This window comes from Labeo rohita, chromosome 7 (assembly GCF_022985175.1).
Source record: "Labeo rohita strain BAU-BD-2019 chromosome 7, IGBB_LRoh.1.0, whole genome shotgun sequence".
NCBI lineage: Eukaryota > Metazoa > Chordata > Actinopteri > Cypriniformes > Cyprinidae > Labeo > Labeo rohita.
Window position 1 is genome coordinate 23,797,973 of NC_066875.1, and position 20,595 is coordinate 23,818,567.

General features: G+C 37.2%; 1 protein-coding gene across 1 annotated transcript in view; it reads left to right on the plus strand.

The window, feature by feature from the left end:
- Window positions 1-20,595, plus strand: part of plxdc2b (plexin domain containing 2b) — a 70,849-nt gene that overhangs the window by 31,748 nt on the left and 18,506 nt on the right. Inside the window, exons 2-9 of the mRNA XM_051114816.1 lie at window positions 372-571; window positions 4,772-4,918; window positions 6,584-6,653; window positions 9,705-9,827; window positions 10,167-10,285; window positions 12,353-12,452; window positions 18,987-19,082; window positions 19,345-19,426. Coding sequence (XP_050970773.1) covers window positions 372-571; window positions 4,772-4,918; window positions 6,584-6,653; window positions 9,705-9,827; window positions 10,167-10,285; window positions 12,353-12,452; window positions 18,987-19,082; window positions 19,345-19,426 — 937 coding nt within the window. The remainder of the gene's footprint in view (window positions 1-371; window positions 572-4,771; window positions 4,919-6,583; window positions 6,654-9,704; window positions 9,828-10,166; window positions 10,286-12,352; window positions 12,453-18,986; window positions 19,083-19,344; window positions 19,427-20,595) is intronic.

Below are 20,595 nucleotides of genomic sequence, written 5' to 3' on the forward strand. Positions count from 1 at the left end.
TTGCGACTACAGTTAAACAGGTTTATCTGAAACAAAATGGAGCCATTCTTTCAGAGTGTGAGGGTGAAAAAGTGATGCTTTTTGGGTCTGTATAAACCATATGAAAATGCATAACCGTGTGTGATGTTTCAATTGTGAGAGCCAGTCATAAGACAAATGAGGTTTGTCTGTATTGGATTTGACATAACAGAACAATGAAACTGATTCTCATGACCTCCGGAAAGCTATTTGGCAATAAGTTATGAAGAGGGAATTCTGTCCACATGTTTAAAAGGAACAAGCATCATTTCTTCCGAAATGAAGCTTGGTCTTATGTAATGTCAAAATGTTCTCATCCTCTTATGATTGATTGTTGTTTTGTGTTGTTCCAGGAGCTGCTTATTCAATTCTGCAGGGATGGTCACAGGATGATGATGTCACTGTGGAGCTGTTGAGGAGGAGACGCTGGCTTCTCATGGAGCCCCTTCCAATGGAAAGTAACAAAGCCAGTCAGGACGTTTTGAAGCCTGAGTCTCAGGATTCACCTGGTATACTGCCTGATGATGACGCAGACAACAGCTCCCAAATAATGGTAACCTTTAAACCTGTAAACAAAATAATAATTCACACAGAATGCCTTTTTGCATTCCACTGTGCTTTTCATTGTTTTCCTATGTAAACACACTCTAGACAGACGTCTTTAAAGGGGATATAACACAGTGTCTGAAAATCTCATGTTAAAATTGAAAATTCTGTCATTAATTACTCATCCTCATGTCGTTCCAAACCTGTCAGACCTTCACTATTTTCAGAACACAAATTAAGATATTTTCAATGAAATCTGAGGATTCTCTGACCCTCCATAGACAGCATGGATTTACCACGGTCAAGCCACAGAAACGTAGTAAGGATGTTGTTAAAATAGTCCATGTGACATCAAAAATAACGACTTTATTTAACGGTTCTTCTCCCTCGTCACCATAGACCATTATCAAGAGCACCACAGTGCTGACATAGAACACGTATGCGCTGCGTCTTGGTACTCTCGATAGTACCGAATTGTTGAAATTAGGCGTTATTTTTGTTTCTTTGCACACGAAAAGTATTCTCGTAGGTTTGGAAAAATAATGGTTGAACCATGTTTTAATAATGTCCTTACTACCTTTCTGGGCTTAGACTGTGGAAGGACCCTTACTCAGGGCTCTACAGTGCAACCATTTCAGTCGCATTTGTCGCATTCACGAATCCTTTCATAAAGAGAGAGTGTAAATAAGAGATTTATTGTGCAGTGTAGAGAGTTTCGTTGATTATAATGGAACTTGAGATCGTGATGAACTAAGATGAGTGACAGCTTTTAATGATTTTTAATGGAGTTTGTAAAAGAGATATTGATTTAATGCAAGAGTTAAATAAACAAGAAGTTAATTTTAAGTGACATTGATTTTGCTGTATTTTGTTGTCAAAAATAGTTTGAAACAAGTCACTGAGTCAACTGAGCCGCTGCACATCACCATTCAAATGCAGCAGTGTTTCGTTTATGAATGAACTTGTGTTTTCAAACTAATCTAGTGAGTCAGTGATTTAATTTCCCATTCATAAAGACAGTCACTTGCTTTATTCCTGAATGAATCAGCCGTTTGAACGAATCAAATGAATGAATGAATCAGTAATTAAATCAGTGACTTGCCACCACCTGCTGGCAGTTTTAGTTAATATTTCTGTATTCAAAATGTTATATTTAAAACAACATGAATTTATGAATTTGGCTGCACTCATTAAACGTATGAAAATACATCTACAAGACACTTTTGTGTTTTTTGTGCCACCTCTGTAGCACAAATTAATTTTGTTAATACTGATTTCATCTAATTGGTAACTTATTCTTTTTCTACCTGTTCTTATTTTGTTGTTTTATTTAACATAAACATTTATTTGACATAAAAAATAGAATACTTTTAATAAAGTTAGAAAAATGCCGTTGCAACAGTAAAAACAAAATTCCCTTGTAAATCACTTTAAAGAGTCAAATATCACCTCGTAATGGGAAGGCTAATTTTTTATCAGAATTTTTCGATTATTAATTAGAAACGTATATTTTTTAAGTTTTAGTGCTCCTAAAAAGCAAAGCAAGTGTAGAGCGCTGGCCCTTTCTGTCTGTGGAGGGTCAGGAAGCTCTCGGATTTCATCAAAAATATTTGAATTTGTTTTCTGAAAAGCTCTTACGGGTTTAAAATGACATGAGGGTGAGTAATTAATGACAGACTTTTAATGACAGAAGGAATGTCTTTGGCCCTGAAATACTACGTGATATGTCCAACTTGTTTTTTGAGACTTTGGTCATGTTTAGCATGAGAATCCAACTCTATAACAGTGTAAATAAGTCAGAATGCATGAAGTAGCGTTAGCCATCCCCTTTAACCAATGTCCTTGCATCTTTTCCAGCATCTCACACATTACACAGTACTCAAGTAAAAGAAGTTCAGCTTTTAAAAAACTGGCACAAGTTATCAAACTCTGGGTCGTGACCCTCGGAGGGTCATGAGACTTAAAAATAATGAACTTTATTAACAAAATTGAACTTTAACAGCAAAATGAGCAAGCAATAAAATGAAAGTAAGCAGCAGCTGTTTCACAGACCGCCAACCGCTGCATAAACGTAAACAAAACCACAATATAAAGTGCCAGACCTGGTCCTCTCTCATCTTTCACTGTCGTCACTTCTTATTTTATCCTTCCGGACCTTCTCCGTGAGATTCCAGACTGATGTGTGGCACAAGAATTCCCCCACCATCTTCGCTCCGCTCTGACGACTTGAGCTCCGTCCTGCTTCACGTCACTCTATCTCTCTATCTATTAGAGCTGCACGATTAATCGTTAAAAGATTGCGATCTCGATTCAAACACCCATGCAATCTCATTTTTTAATGACAACGATTCGCCCGTGTCTTTTAAACTATTGAAAACCATATGAACCATATGAATAACATCAAGCACATGTTTTCAGTATTGAATTAGTTTCTTACATGATGTTTACTTCAAAGCACTGTGTGTGTATGGAGTATGCTGTTGCTAATTTGGTATGTCCACTGGCTCTTTTCTTTCATGTTGTTTTAAAGGGTCTTTGTAATGGAGTTTTAGTGTTTGAACTTCTACCAGCTCCTGTATACAAACACATTCCTGTACAAACATTCATAAACACATGCACCAGGTGCATCATTTATTTCACACACAACAAAGTGCTTCTGTCATTTTTTATTTTGTGCATTTCAAACGCCTGCATTTTATGTTGCTTTTTTATGATATGGCCTCAGGCTCCAGTTTAGGCTTTTAGGTTTTAGTTTGCTTTAGTTTCAGCCTGGGTTGCTCTGCTTTAGCACTTTAACAGATTAAACTGTCAAAGATTACGTACCTTATATTCACCTCTCCGGAACTCTGACACATTTCGTTCTTTATGAGAATTGTATTATTCATACAGTTTGATGCTGAATTCCTCAGCGCCAGACTGTTTGATAAGACAGTGCAGACTTTTATGATCAAGCGTTTTCCTCTTAGGGTTTTACAGACAGCCTTGCCATGCTCAGTAAACAACAGTAGATCAATCTGGGACGATTTCATTAATTCTCAATCTGTCATGTCCAGTGGGTGTTATTTTGGATTATTAGTTTGCCATCCATCATGTCTTCTACTCACAGAGAATGTGCCATACAGGAATTCATATATATTTGTAAAGTTATATTTTTTGGCTTTTTTGGCTTTATTATGACAGGACAGTTGAGCAGAGACAGAAAGTGATTAGGGAGGAGAGACGGGAACAGAATCAGCCTCAAACTCTGTTTTTCCAAAGCACCGTTGCTCAATATGTCATGAATAATCATGTCACACTCTTAGCCTCGGTCAAGTGATTTTGTCACGCATTATACTAATTGGTGGACAAAACATACATTTTTGATTCTTTTTTAAAACCCACAAATTTACAATTATTGGATGATTGATGACGGCCTTTGTGGAAAATAATTTGTAATGGTCACTAATTTGAGGGATACAGTTTCTTAGAGTTGATTTTCTTTCCGTTAGCTGATCATGTTTTTCTGTCCCCGTCCAAAGCGTTATGCTGTTACTAATCAGCAGTCATGGGTTGTGTTTCTGCGGGCACTCAGATTTTCCATCCATTTGCTTGGCAGATGTAACCTCCAGACCTGTTTATTTAGTTAAAACGTCAAAGTTTTTGGATTGTCACTTTTTTGTTTTTAAATTGATATACCAGGTACATCTTAACACATTCAGAAATCTACACTTATCTAAATGTGCATATGCCTCATTATGACCCTTTTGTTGTTTGGATATCGTCATATTTTCCAGGAAGAGGCTAGACACCTATACAGGTGCTGCTGATCAACTCTCAGTCCATTAAACCTCTCAGTTTCCCTAAAAAAAATATGTGGTCACCATTAAAAACAGATAAAAACAAGCAGAGATTGGCTCAGTCTTTTGCAAACATGCCTCTGTAGTTTGTTCTTTCAGGAATGCGTTTGCATGTGTTTTTAATACTGAAATACCTGAAATAGTATTTGTTTGTGATGTGATAATCAGAACGGGCTCATGGCCCTTGATTATTAAAAGCCTTCCATAAACAAATACGGGTTGTTTCTTCTGAGATTATTAAAGTGATACTTCACCAAAAAGTGAACGTTTCTGTTTTTTTATTTATTTATACAACCATTCTGTTCCATGACTTTCTTGACTGTAAGTATTGTGTCCTTTAACCTGACTGGCTATCTGATATTTCTCTGCAGGAGGACACAGACCATAACTACTACACCTCAAAGACATATGGCCCCAGTGACCCGATGAGCAAAGAATTATGGGTAAATATCGATCAGATGGACAAAGAGAAGGTGAAGATTCATGGCATCCTGTCCAATACACACCGACAAGCAGCGGTAAGACAGCAGTAATTAATTATTTCATTCATTCATCATCACTCACACACAAATAGAAGCAGTACACATCTTCTGAAATGCAAATCGTATGAAATGACTACATTTAAAGGTGACCTCTTATGCCCCATTTACAAGATCTCTAATGTCGAGTGTGTAAATGAAGTTTTAGCTCAAAATACCCTATAAATATTTTTTTATAGCTTGTTAAAATTGCCATTTTTAGGGTATGAGCCAAATGCACCATTTTTGTGTCTGTTGCTTTAAATGCAAATGAGCAGGTGCCCCCAGAGAAGAGGGCGGAGCTTCAAGAGCTTGTGCTCCCGTGCTGGCCATTCCACTATTAGTACAAGCCTGTTATCTTTACAGAAATCATACTTAAGTCAGTCATCTGATTGTACTGTGCATAATAAATGTGCGTTTATGAATTACACAGATGAGGAGCACAGCGCAATATAAATAATTCATAGTGCCATCGCTTGTTATCACAAACTTTATAAGCCCCACTTGTGATTATGAGCTCGACTAATTCAAGTGGACTTCACATTGCTTTCATATGCAATTTTATCTACCATATTCCTATTTACGATCATTCTGGTAGCTTGTGAAGGCAGCATCAATAAAAACAGGCAGAGACATTGGTAGCTTTAGCAACATTAGCCTTACAGATTGCCAAGAAGTGCTTTCAGAAAGGCAGTTTGGAAAACAAATGCGATGCTTACTTTGACTAAAGCTGATGTTTGTGCACAAAGCGTTGGTATTGATTCCTAAACACAGAGGAGACTTTACAGATTTTTGTTCGGGACTAATTTAACCACAGTGTCCTCAGCAGCTCAGATGGAAGGAGTCTATGGAAACTCTTATGTTCATCAGAAAACACAACACTTGTCATGCCTCTTTGGCTCTGACATTGTATATTTCCAGTAATGGCAGGCTACTGCTTCTCACTCAGGGCTGTGTTTATGGTAACAGGGCAGGGAGCGTCACAAATGTACTGGAGTTTCTCCCTACGACAACGTGAACAAAGGCAGAATCTGAAATTGCTTGTTCTGAGAGACTGTTTGTAATTTATTGGGATTATAAAACAATGAAAGGGTGGATTTTTACTATTATAGGCTGGTTGTTTACACACACTGCGGCCACACACAGCTGTGTTCAAACACATTCTAAAAGTGATTTTTGCATAATAGGTCCCTTTAAAGAACAATTACTGTTCACATTCTGTTCATTTTCAAACTAACCAAGTTATTTAAAAAAAATGCTTTTATTTGTTGCTTGTGGATGGGTTTGTCAGTTTTATGGATTTTGTAACCGACCAAGTGTTGATCCTCTCTGAATTGAGATCAGGTTTTGGTGTGTCGCCATCCCATTACTGGAACAGGCTGCGATATCTTCACATTGCACTTTCCAAACAAAAGAAACCGCAGCGGACAAGCGCACCATAGATTTAGGACAGAAGTCAAATTTATTAGCAGAGCAGTTTGCTTTAGCTGACCACAGAATGAGTCTGTTGAGTCTGTCTAGATCTACACTTGCTGTATGTTTTATTGTAATCACAGTCTCTTTCTCTCTCCCTCTGTCTGTGATTAATAGTTTTATATTGATTCTGCTTATTGTTTAGATCTTGTTATAATTGCAAGCTAAACTTCGTCTTGTTTTTATCCTCAGCGGGTCAATCTCTCCTTTGATTTTCCATTTTATGGGCATTTGTTGCGAGAGATCACTGTTGCAACCGGCGGTAAGTAAACTGTCCTTCTGCATGTGATGCGTGCAGCACAACCAATGATGAGGTTATATGAGAACGTCTGCCTGCCTCCATGTGATATGATTATTATATGGCTGAAGCAGAACGTATGATCTATATGAGCTTCAAGAGGAATACATAATTGATTGGTTCTTGCTTGTAGGCATAAAAGCTTGACTGTGAGTCAGTGTGTTCTAGCGGATCAGGCTGGGTTTATCAGCTGTGAGAGGTTCCTCTTAATAACGGCTGACCGTGCGTGCTGTAGATATGAGGGCATGTGTGGGGATTTTTATTATGATTGCGGTTCATGTGACTCACTGGCTGCTGGAATGTGTCTAAGATGAAGCTGTGAGAGTGAGGGAAAGATAGAGACAGAAAACCGCCATATAATTTCTCCCTATAATTACATCAGTCATCTCTCTCTGGTTATGAACGGTGAAACTCAAGTGATCTAAATTTCCCAGTGAAGCCGTGTTCTCAAGAGCAAAAATTCATGCACTGTATCAGTGGTATAAGAGATACTTTTCTTGCCGTAAAGGAACAGTTCACACAAAAACGAAAATTCTGTCATTAATTGCTCGCCGTCATGTCGTTCAAAATAGGACCTTCATTGGGCGTTGAACGTGGTAGTTGCATTACCATCTATGCAGGGTTTAGAAAGCTCTTAGATTTCATCAAAAATATCTTAATTTGTGTCTCAAAGATGAACAAAGGTCTTAAAGAAGAAGGTCACTTCCAGAACAAACATTTACAGATAATGTACTCACTCCGTTGTCATCCAAGATGTTCATGTCTTTCTTTCTTCAATCATGAAGAAATTATGTTTCTTGAGGAAAACATTTCATATCTCCATATAATGGACTGATATGGTGCCCAGGAGTTTAAACTTCCAAAATGCAGTTTAAAAGCAGCTTCAAGCGGTCTTATCTAGCAAAATGTTTATTTATTTTCTAAAAAAACATTACAATTTATATACTTTTTAACCTCGAATGCTTGTCTTGTCCAGTGTTGCGGAGTCTGTGGTTTTCCCATGGAATTCGGCTACTGAATTGTGCTACTTTAGGTAAATTGGGCGCTTTTGGGCCTTTAATGGACAGGACCGTAGAGAGATGACAGAAAAGTACTGGGTAGAGAGAGGGGAGCAGGATCGGCAAAGGACCTCAAGATGGAATTGAACTCGGGTCGCTGCGAGCACAGATGCGCTATATGTCAGCCCACTAACCACAAGGCTATTGGCGCCAACTAGAACGCCACTTTTAACGGGGAACCCCCTTTAAAACGCCATTAGGCTACTTTTGGGCTAGTTTTGAGTAGCAATTTGGTGGGGTTTGTTGTGAAAACCTGGCAACCCTGGTCTTGTCTAGCTCTGCCATGTGCGTGCATAGTCTGTGTAATCAGGGTCAAAACAGTTAGGGTAGGTCAGAAAAACTCCCATCTTATTTTCTTCTCAACTTCAAAAATGCCCTACATCGCTGTTTTACCTTGTAAAGGGCGTTTGACCTTCTTTGCACGTTCACTTTGTAAACACTGGGTCGGTACTTCTGCAGCGATGCAGGGCAATTTTGAAGTTGGAGGAGAAAATGAAATGATAATTTTTCAACCTACCCTAACTGTATTGACCCAGTTTACACAAAGTACTCATGGACATTGCAGAGTTAGACAAGACGAGCATTTGAGGTTAAAAAGTATATAAATTATATTTTTTTTTAGTTTCACTAGATAAGACCCTTCTTCCTTTGCTGGGATCATTTAGAGCCCTTTGAAGCTGCATTGAAACTGTATTTTGGAAGTAAAAGTCCACTATATGGAGATAATTTCTGAAATGATTTCCTCAGAAAACATAATTTCTTAACGACTGAAGAAAGAAAGACATTAACATCTTGGATGACAATACATTATCTGTACATTTTTGTTCTGGAAGTGAATGACATGAGGATAAGTAATTAATGACAGAATTTCCATTTTTGGGTGAACTGTCCCTTTAAGAATATGTAATAAACAGCACTGGGAAATGTTTGCTAAATTATTGAATGAATGAATAAATTATTAAAATCTGAGTGTCTATTTACATTAAGTGCAGATAGCCCATCTTGTTGGCAAAGGCTTTTTGCAGTAACTCTGTTGTCTGGTTCAATCAGACAAAATTGCTAAAGAAACTCCTTTGGTAACTAGGACGGGAGTCCAGAGAGCATGAATTTAGCTTTTGATGCTACTGACTTGTTTGAGTATGCTTTTTTCCAGTCACATTCTTCTCCTTTTTCTTATTTCATATCTGCTCGAAGAGGCTTATTCTAAGTAAAAAAGGAGAAAATATTTGAGCAGTGAAAATAAGGTTTGTAATGAGTATTTAATAGGCTTATAATTGAAATTGGATGTGTTATCCTTACATTGATCAGATGGGCTGGCACACTGACTGAACATATGCTGCTCAAATTGTTATCATGTGGCTCACTTCTTGGACCTTCGAGGACACCTTTATTGATAAGCAAGTTCAATGGTTAGAAGTAGGTGTAGAGTTTGACTTTAGAAATAGTGACAAATAAGTGTGTAGATTGCTATAATAAATCATTTTTGAAGATTTGTTTTTGCCAAATAATAGTGAGCCTTGTTTTTGTCTTAATTTTTTTATTTTTATTGAATTGGATATAATGAGTTTTTAAGTGCTTACAGGGTAAGCGAAGTTGGTCAGCGTAGTCCAGGTTGGCTGAATTCCTGAGGAAAGATTTGCATTGATTTAAGCAGACAAATGCTGAAGACACATTTTAGATTATGTATGTGTGGAAGGTCCTCTCTCCTTTCTGTGAGTGGGATGGAAAGAGGCATTTATATGGCTAATTAGAGTATTAATCACTTTGGAGACAGGCCAGGGCTGTTTGCCAGGACGCATAGATGAGAAAGGAGGAGACCACAGAGATTAAGAGTAGAAACACAAGCACATGTTCATGCATTTGTGCCAAAAAACACATTTTTCATAAACAAATTAAGTACTTTTGTCTTATTTTTTATCACATTCACCACAGTGTGTGTGTGTTTGTGTGTTTTCAGGGTTCATCTACACAGGAGATGTGGTTCACCGAATGTTGACAGCCACACAATATATCGCTCCACTTATGGCAAACTTTGACCCCAGCCTTTCCAGAAACTCAACTGTCATCTATTTTGACAATGGTAAGAGACAGACGCAATCAACTGCGTGTGTTTGTGTGTGTGTGTATGTGAGAGAGAGACAGATGGTGTCCTATCTGACAGAAATATATAGTGGAAAAATATATTGGTACAGAAATATCAAATATATACCTGTCAGACCTACCAATCTTCAAATGCACAAACACCCATCGAAAACACTGTACCTTGACTTGCTATAAATCAAATGTGACACTTACAGATTTTGTTATGTTTTCAAGATGCTCTTGTATACAGAGACATACAGGATCAGAAACTGAAGTATTAAATATATCCTCACTAATATATAAAATAATATTATTTAAATGTGTATATGTTTCATAGGAACTGCTTTGGTTGTCCAGTGGGATCACGTCCATCTTCAGGATTCTTATAATCAAGGAAGTTTCACCTTCCAGGCCACATTGCACAGCGATGGACGAATTGTCTTTGCTTACAAAGAGGTCTGATAGATATTTTTTTCTTTTCGTCCTCCGTATGTCTTTCATCTTGTTTTCTATTTCTCTCTCTGTCTGTGATGTGGCTCTTCTATGATTACTTCCTGTTCCATCTGAGTTTGTGTGATTGGGTCAATGTCACTCTCTTTTCAATTTGCGACTTGCAAACATGCTCAGTTAAGTTATTCCATCAGTTTCACAAATCATGTGCGGTCAAATGTGAACAGTGTTGGGAGTTAACGCATTACAAGTAGATTACTTTTTTCAAGTAACTAGTAAAGTAATGCATTACTTTTAAATTAAAGGTATTAAAGGTTTTTATGAAATATTATTTCTCAATTTTTTTTTCAGCACATGTAGTCAGAGTTACAGAAAAGTAATGAAAATGCAAGAAATAAGAAGATTATGTTTTATTTATTTATAGTGACAGTAACACCAGTGATAATTTTCATGAAAAATGCATTTTAAAAAATGGCTGCTGCAAGGTATCAAACCACATGTTGTCAGTCATGGTATACTTACTAAATTAAGTAGTTTAATCCATGTATATTCTAGTGGTTTTTTTACAGTTTCCTAAAAGTAAAGTAGGTCATACCATTGACGTAGGCTAAAAGCTTCATATGAAATCATGAGATAAATGAGAACTGAAAAGAGACAGTGGACTGCCCTGGAGTTAAATTGAGTTTTACCATTTTTGGAATCCATTCAGCTGATCTCTGTGTCTGGTGGTAGCACTTTTAGCATAGCTTAGCATAGATCACTGAATCTGATTAGACCGATAGCATCTCGCTCAAAAATGATCATATATAATGACAGTATTTTTCCTATTTAAAACTTGACTTTTCTGTAGTTACATCGTGTACTAAGACTGACGGAAAATGAAAAGTTGCAATTTTCCAGGCTGATATGGCTAAGAACTATACTCTCATTCCGGCGAAATAATCAAGGAACTTTGCTGCCGTACCATGAGTGCAGCAGGTGCAATGATATTATGCAGCGCCTGAAAGTGACCGGCACTAATTTTGTGTAGATGCAGAGTTGCAGCCGGCAGAGTTGGCGGCTGCGTAATATCATTGCGCCTGCTGCACCCATGGTATGGCAGCAAAGTTCCTTGATTATTATGCAAAAATAAGAGTATAGTTCCTAGCTATATCAACCTAGAAAATCGAAATTTTACTTTTTTAACTTTTAATTTTTCGTCCGTCTTTGTACACGATGTAACTACAGAAAGGCAAGTTTTAAATAGGAAAAATATCAAAACTTTTTGATCATTTTTGAGCAAGATGCTTACGGTCTAATCAAATTCAATCATCTATGCTAAGCTATGCTAAACGTGCTACCGCCAGACCCAGAGATCGGCTGAATGGATTCAAAAACGGTAAACCTCAACTGTTTAACTCTAGGGGAGTTGGAAAATGAGCCTATTTTTCAAAAAAAGTGGAGTGTTCCTTTAACATGGGCCTTTTTCATAGATCTTTAGGAAATAGGAAGAAGGAAGTCAAATGATGTCATCAGTGTGATTTTAATTTCAAAATTAACGATTTTTGTTGAACGGTAACACCAGTGACTCAACTCCAGGGGACCACTACTTTTATTATATATATATTTTTTTTATAATATTTATTCAGCATTTTTGTTATGCCATTTCTATCATATATTTGATAGTTATGAAATATGAATACATTATTGTATTTTAAATTGTAGAAAAACCCGTTTTTGACCTCAAAAATAGTGTTATGCGAAATAAAAAAAAATAGATAGAAATATATAAAGAAATATTGTAACTCTCTAGTCAGAAGAAATTCTTGTAAATGCTGTTGAGATTTATTTGATTATTGCAAAGCATATTCAGCCCACAAACCTCCTAACTGAATTAGGCTTCTCCCGCTCCCCATGTGTCATTCCATATCTGTTTTTTTTTTTTTTTTGTTCTTTCTTCATTTTTTTCTTTCTTTCTTCTTTTCTTTCTTTCGTGTCTTTCTTTTTGGCTTTCTTGCTTTCCTTCTTTCGATCTAGCTGTCGGCTCCTCAGGTGGATGATGGATGAATTAACTAGTACGTCCTTTTATTTCAGGTCCCAGTGCAGATTGCAAAAATCAGCTCTGTCAATCATCCAGTGAAGGTTGGACTGTCTGATGCCTTTGTGGTGGTCCATAAGATCCAACAGATCCCCAGTGAGTGAACGTGACACACAACACCCGTAAACCATCTGCATTCTGTATTCTTGTGTGTGTGTGTTTGTGGAGATTCAAGTTGATGACTGAATTTGACAGGTGCTATTCAGCCCAGCAGAAAACTGAGAGTATGTTTGTTTTGACAGTCGATTACTTGTGAGGTGATCTCAAAGCTCAGTCCTTCTCCCTTCTCAAGCTGTCTGTTTGTTGTCTGGTGTGCCAAGCAGAAAAAAGTCTTTGATGTTGTTATAACAGTGAGCCCAGCAGGACCAAACCCGGCTGTGCTGGAGAAACAAATTTAGCAGATAAATATGTCTGGAGTTGGGCAGTGAGTGAGTGTGGGAGAGAAACAGGAGGAGAGGAGATGTTTGCTGTCAGGGCATCTTGAATGGAAGCTCATGATTTTCCATGACAGCTCATTCTCTCCGAGCGTATGTGTGTCTGTGTTTGTTTGTGACTGTCTGCTGAGAAAGGGCAGGATTTGCATCATTCTGTCTGTCTGTTTGTCTGTCTATTACAATATGAGAAAGAGAGAGACAGCTCTGAGGGGAAGGAGAGAGTCGAGAATGAGATGGAGTGATTGCGAGTGGTAATAGCCTGCGTGGGTCTCGCCTCTCTTTCACTAATTAGTGTCTGGAGACTCATCAGGTGACTCTGTTTAAGATGCATAAGCACACACTTGCATATCTCCAGGCACTATCAGCATGCTACTAAGGAGTTTTGTGACACCCCATGGGCAAGAAATGTAATTACCCACAGGAAGAGAAAAACAGACGCCACTGAACAAGCAACAATTTCCTGTCTTAAACTTTAGCTGCTCCTTTTTGTATTAATACTCCAACATGATAGGTTTCAGCAAGGTCAGACAGCTACTTCCTCAGCTGCACACACACATTCACTTTATCAGAGAGATTTCCCCTGTCATACACATTCATCTAGAGAGGGGACACATGAAAAGCTATATACACACACATTGGTTTCACTCTATTAGAAAGGACAGAGGTGAACCTAACCCTAACTCTACACAAACCTGTAGACATCAATCAACTTAAGATGTGATTTGCATGATTTATGAGCATTTTTAAATAGCAAGACCCACTAAAGATTTTTTACGTTTCACCTGCACACGCACATACACATATAGAAATCTTACTACAGTTCCCATCCTCTCCTCATTGTAATTCAATTTTCCATTTCACTGCTTTTAGGTAATTCAGCTACCAGTCACGTAGATTATGTATTACCGGATGCATCTATATATGCAGTTATATCCATGCATGCGTGTACATGCATTTGATTTAGCGTGTGTATCGATGATGGGTGGCTTAGCTTTAACTCAAAGACTATTATATACTGAATTACTTTCAGATGTAGTTTGATCAGGCAATACATTTAGATTATAAAAAGTCCATTTTGCTTTCTAGGGATTTGTAGGGATTCATGGCATTAGAGTATGAGTACAGCATAACCAATGCAAAGTTTACTTAAGGCCAGTTCACACTGCGCCAATGCTGACAAACAGCAACACATTTGTTGGGTTTTGTCTGATCAGTGTGTTACCCCATTGGCATCTGTTGGCATTGGGTCGGTGCTCGCTTTTACCTATTAAATTGGTGTTTGTTGGTCTTGGAACATCTGAGAAGTCAGCTGTTGGCAATTCCCATCTTTGTCGGTGCAGTGCAAAATGGTCTTTAGCAATGTAATGTTTTTTAAAATTCTATTTTATATGTATTTTAATGGGTAAGTCATACCAAAGAGATGACTCTTTTTAGTTGACTTTAGTAGTTTAGTAAACAAACAAGTCTTTTTTGTTTTTATGTTTAACTGTATTGGATAAGAGCTTCTCTTAGTGAGCATATTAAGTATTCTCTCCTGTGTTACTCTAGCTGGCATCCCTTACCAAAAATAAATATACTTCAAGTTTATTTTATTAAGTATACTTAAGTAAAGTTCAAGTATATTTTTAAGTAAACTTTATGTGATAAGTATACAAATATCAGTGTACTTGGCGGCTCTTCAAAATAGAGGAGGCACACTGATTGTATTCATCTGGGGATCCCTGCTGATTGTTATTATTATTATTATCATTTGCCTAACCGCTTTAAAATGGCTATTTGGTTGCTTTTAGTCAGAAAACGTAAAGCAAACGACACACATACAGCAAGACAAGATAATTTCACTTACCTGGTCTATCACTTGAAGCAAACATCCATCCCTTCTTAAAAGTTTGTGTTAAAAGAGAGCTGCCTGTTTAATATTCAGTATTGCTACTCATCATAAGTACTTGGTACATTATCAGCACAGCGGGATACGTTCAAACTAATATCATGTAATTTACGTCTCTATGATGATTGGTTGAAATACCAGAAGGGAGGCTAGCCTCCCTTACGAGGTTTTTTTTTCTCAACACTCCTCGGTGCTGAAAGTAAACACTCGATAGTGATTGGCTAATTTTTTTTTTTTTTTTTTACCAACGGAGACACGAGAGCTCAGCTCTTCCCCAGCCTCCCCCTCCCCTTCACTTAGCGGTTGTAATTAAATCAGCAGATTCTGCAAATTCGCGAATGTGGCGTTGTCCAAATTCAGTAACATGTTATGGTATTACAGCTAACAAAATATACACATTTTGACAAATGAACTGAAATGAATTGTGAATTTTATTAACACTAAATCGTCCTCCTCTCATTTTCTTCCCAAAATTTGGGGGAAGCTGTGCCTCCCCTGACGAGCCGCCATTGCTTGTAGTATGCTTGTAGTAGCTTGTAGTATAAGTGTACTATTTCAATAATCCTTGGGTTTAAATTGGCCCACTTTTTAGTAACTAAAAGTATACTTTTAAGTATTTTATTCTTTTAAGTATAAGGGGTCAGCCGTGGCCTAATGGTTAGGGAGTCGGGCTTGTAACCGAAAGGTTGCGGTTTGAGTCCCAGATCCGGCAGGGATTGTAGGTGGGGGGGAGTGAATAACCAGTGCTCTTTCCACCCTCAATACCACAACTGAGGTGAGTCCCTTGATCAAGGCACCGAACCCCCAACTCCCGTGCGTGTGTGTGTGTGTGTGTGTGTGTGTGCACTTGGATGGGTTAAATGCAGAGCACAAATAGCCACATGTCACCTTCCTTCCTATACTTTAGGTATTACAGTAGTAAACTAGTTTGCATCTATGCTTTTAGTTTGTACTGCAACTATACTAAAAGTGAACTTATAGGTACACTTCAAAGTATAGTCTACTCGATTTGAAGTAAACTACGTAGTAGTAGTTAGTAGTCTTATACCGCAAGTATACTTTAAGTTTTCTTTAAGCGAACTTTACATTATACTTTAAGTATACTACTATGTCCCTGTTTAGGTGATAACATACAAACATACAAAACATCAAAAGAAAGAACAGGACATATGCTTGTTTTTATTCTAGCTTCATGCATTTTTCGATAAACACTTGAATGTGGGTAAGTTTCATAAAAAAAGAAAAAAAAGAAACAAACAAACAAACAAACAAACAACATTTTGAACAAAAAGCTAAAAAAGACTGAATTGGATTCAGAATGGTAATCAAAATGTAGGTGGAGTCGACCAAAGTTTGACAGTCATTATTACCTCTTCATGGGTCGACATTTTATTCCATAACGTTACACAGTTTTGATGCTGTTTTATATCTGATGCTCATGTTAGATTATGTGGAAGCATCTGTTGTTTCGTTTTTTTCTTCACTTGTGTTTTGGAAATTCTGTACAGAAGATGTGTAATAACAATGCCCCCTACCGTATAACAATGAAAATATGGATTCTCTAAGCACAAGTATAGCTTAAATATCTTCAGACTCTTTCTAAGTCAAGTATACTTAAATGTCATTTTAAGTATATTTCTGGTAAGTGCATAAAGCACATTTATGAGAAGTACTTAAAAAGTAGATTGAAAGTATGCTTTCCTATTTTTAGTTTAAAAGAAGTATACTAAAAGCACACTTGAATAAACTCTGTATATACTGTATTCACAACTATTCAACTATTTCATTACAGTGAATCACACATCCTTTACTAGTTCCTTTTTTGGCAATGATTCCCATCATTTAACATGAAATCAACCTTCTCCATCTATTTGCGGAATGGCAGACATGCCCAAGTGAAAACAGACTAGGACAATTTCACAGTTATGGATAGCATCTTGTTTGAAAGAGCATGTGCCTTTGTGGAGCACATGGATTTTTCAATGTGGAAACAAGCTATTTCCTCTGAATGAACAAGATTCGTTTGATGCTACTGGTAAATAACTAGAATAGCAAAGTGTAGTAAATGGTAAAACTATTTGCACTACAAGCCAGTGTGTTCATGATTATGATAATAATGCAATACAGTACAATAACATACCTAGTATCGTGCACTGGGGTTCTGAAGCAAAGTCCTCATTGTGTTTATGTTTTTTTATAATCTAGTGTAAATTTATATTCTAGTTACAGTTAGCGTTAACACATTTTCCAGGTTAAAAAAAAATTCATGACAACTCTCTAAAGATTTTAGCGTGGTAATGGAGGTGACAGTGTTAATGTATTTGATCTTGGGGGGGAATAGATCTTCAACGCTATTGCTGAATTGCTGCTGTTGGTTGTTGCTGTAGTTGTAGATTATCGCTGCTTCTGCAAAGCAAGTACAGGAACTTGCTACTGCCAATGCATATGGCGATAGGGTGCTGTGAGTATTTAAGACATACTGCTGCTGCACAATAGCACATAAAATAACCCATAGCAGATTTATACAGGTGGAGCTGGGGAGGTGAAGGGTTTCAAAGTAACTCTGAAAGTGTGTTGCAAAATGCTCAAGTGAAAGCTAACCAGCCATTTAAATGTAAAGCAGTAAGCTTATTGGCTGCGGATGCAACATGAAACATTCAGCTTGTGACAAGTTGTTTAACGATGTGAATATCATCAGTTTACGTTAAGGACTCATCAGCCTGCGCCATCTGGAGTTTCATGACAGAACTTGCCGTAAACATTACTTACACTATCAAAAAACAACTGATACAATATCTCATGTTTTTAAGCATTTTTACAGTTATTCTAAAATAATAAACACGAGGGCAGTAACAAATTTTATATTTCATGTACACTTTTAAAAATAAAGCTTCCAAAAGGGTGTTTTTGCAGTGATGCCAAAGAAGAACCATTTTTGGTTCCCTAAAGAACCTTTCAGTGAACAGTTCTTAAAAGAACCATTTTGAAGAACATTTTAAAAATCTAAAGAACCTTTTTTTGACTATAAAGAACCTTTTCTGCATTTGAAAGTTTCCGTGAATGTTCAAGATTCTTCATGTAACCATTGATGCCAATAAAGAACCTTTATTTTTAAGAGTGTACGTTTTATTTGTCAGCTAATGTTCTTTTGAATAGTTAATTTATTTTTGGATCATCAGTCATCAAACACTGCACATTTCACAATTCACACTGATTCAAGCAGCATAACAGACTGTTTTTGAGCAACTAAATAAACTGGAAGCAGATGCAGCAAAAGCCTTGCATATACAAATTAAAAATTGTCATACATGCTCTTACATTAAAAATAAAGTGGATTAAACAAGCAAAAAGTATTGTAAATGTGTTCAAAATGGCAATTGAAGGAGAAGTTCACTTCCAGAACAAAAAATTACAGATAATTTACTCACCCCCTTGTCATCCAAGATGTTCATGTCTGTCTTTCTTCAGTCGTAAAGAAATTATGTTTTTTGAGGAAAACATTTCAGGAATGTTCTCCATATAGTGGACTTCTATGTTGCCTGTGAGTTTGAACATCCAAAATGCAGTTTCAGATGGCTCTAAACGATCCCAGCCGAGGAAGAAGAGTCTTATCTAGCAAAACTCAAAATTCTCGTCTTGTCAAGCTCTGCATGTACGCTGTATTTCAGTTTATGTCGAAAAACTCCCATCTCATTTTCTCCTCCAACTTCTAAATTGTCCTACATCGCTGCAGAAGTACTGACCCAGTGTTTACAAAGTGAACGTGCAAAGGTGGTCAAAGGCCCTGTACACAAAAAGGTAAAACAGCGATGTAGGATGATTTTGAAGTCAACTATATGGAGAACATCCCTGAAATGTTTTCCTCAAAAAACATAATTTCTTTACAACTGAAGAACATCTTGGATGACAAGGGGGTGAGTACATTATCTGCAAATTTTTGTTCTGGAAGTGAACTTCTCCTTTAAGAGGTAATGTAAAGTCAAACCAAAATGTATTCAGACACCTTCAACATTTCTCACATTATCACAGTTTATTCGCTATCGTTTAGAAAATGGTCAAAAATATGACAAGAACTCAGAGTTAAACTGTGTCAGAATATATAACAATAGTATATTGTTAAATATATGTAACAAAGTGTCAAACAAAGGGTCAAAGTGTCAAATAAAATTTTTGGTCCCAAATTGTTATCAGTTTTAGTGGTAGTCCACTGTATGAAGAATTTTTGGTTATAATATGTCACATTTTACTTTATTTTGCTATCCAAAATGCTTTACATGATAATTGTAACATGTGTTTGCTTGGCTCTAGATGTGCGGAGGAAGACTATCTATGAGTATCACAGAGTGGAGCTGTTAAAGACCAAAATTACCAGCGGTACAGCTGTAGAAATGATGCCACTACCAAGTAAGCCAATGGACACACAAAATATGTATACATAAACACAAACAGTCTTGCTAATAGAGCTATAAAAAAAATGATGTGTTGTACCTTATAGCTAGTAGAGGCTTGTATTGTTGAACCTATTATCTGCAATGTCCGATTTTATATTAGAGTTTTTATCACAAGTTATATGGAAATCCAGTTCATTGTTCTATTAACCTTTTGCTTTGTTCGTGATTGATTCTGTGCTGATGCATTTTCGATGTCCTTTTTTTCTTTTCCGCAGCATGTCTTCAATTCACAAGCTGCACTTCTTGCATAGCATCGCAGATTAACTTCAACTGCAGCTGGTGCCACCGACTCAATAGGTGAGAAAACAAACCGCTCTTCAACCGTCTGTCTTTTTCCTACTCTAATGTCATTTTACTGGAATTGGAGACGCAGTTCTCAGACCGCTTGCCCTGAGGTGGTGCAGTGAACGAGGGGAGTAATTTACATTTTACAAGTTCTGTCAGTAGTTGCTGAAACACAAGCACTCTCAATGCAGACATTCACAAGAAGTGTGGAGATAATTCACCACTTCTAATTCAGCAGTCACAATGTTACAAGATTTCCTTTGAATATAAAGACGGCCTAGAAATTGAAACGAATTGTAAACATCATGTGTAAAGCATTAAGGAAATGTCTCATGCATCTCGCATTGAATCTTTCTAGGTAATAGTTCTTTAAATGTAGCAGGGAGAGGCTTTCATACCAAGGCTGTTTTTTCCTGAGAAAGTGAGAAAGGGGGAAAATAAAGTCACATTCCTGCTGATTCATGCCCGGGCTCTCACCTCTCGAACCCAGACAGCTTTTCTCTGTAGATCACATACCAAAGAACAGACGAGACCGAGATACCCGACCTCCTGCTTTATTTTCCTGGCAGTCCTTCCATCTGTCTACTCTTTCAATCCCTCGCTCTCATTCTTCAGCACATACTGTACATAGACACCCACATGCATGCATATACATACTCTGAGAGACTCAGGAATATAATATCCCAGTTGGTGTTTATTGTGAGATTTAGTTTTTGACTGGCTAAGAGAGAAAAAAGTCGGTTGGCTTGTGTTGGAGGGATTTAACTTTTTCCCTTTATCAATTGCATATGTGCTGCACACGTTCGTTTTTCAGTGCAGTTTGTTTTTTAACAAATCATTGCGCACCCAATATAATGATGCATAGCACAAGCACATCTTTCAATGTCAGTGGGACCTTGGTTTTTCCATCCACTCAAGGAAACCTGCTTCTAAATCGGATGGATTGTATAATTAAATCGGAGCGCTGAGTCTTGAATCGTCTGCTGGTAGACAAGGGAGTTATATTCAGACTTCATCAATATGCATAACTATTTTTGTTTGGCTGGAGGTTATGAAAACAGTATAGAGTTAGAAATTGCTGCAGTAATTAAAGGCAGTTTTTTGGCTTGATTAGTCTGTGTGTTTGTGTGTGGCAGAGAGAGAGTAAAAAGCAGACTAATGATACAGTAAATGCAGGTAAC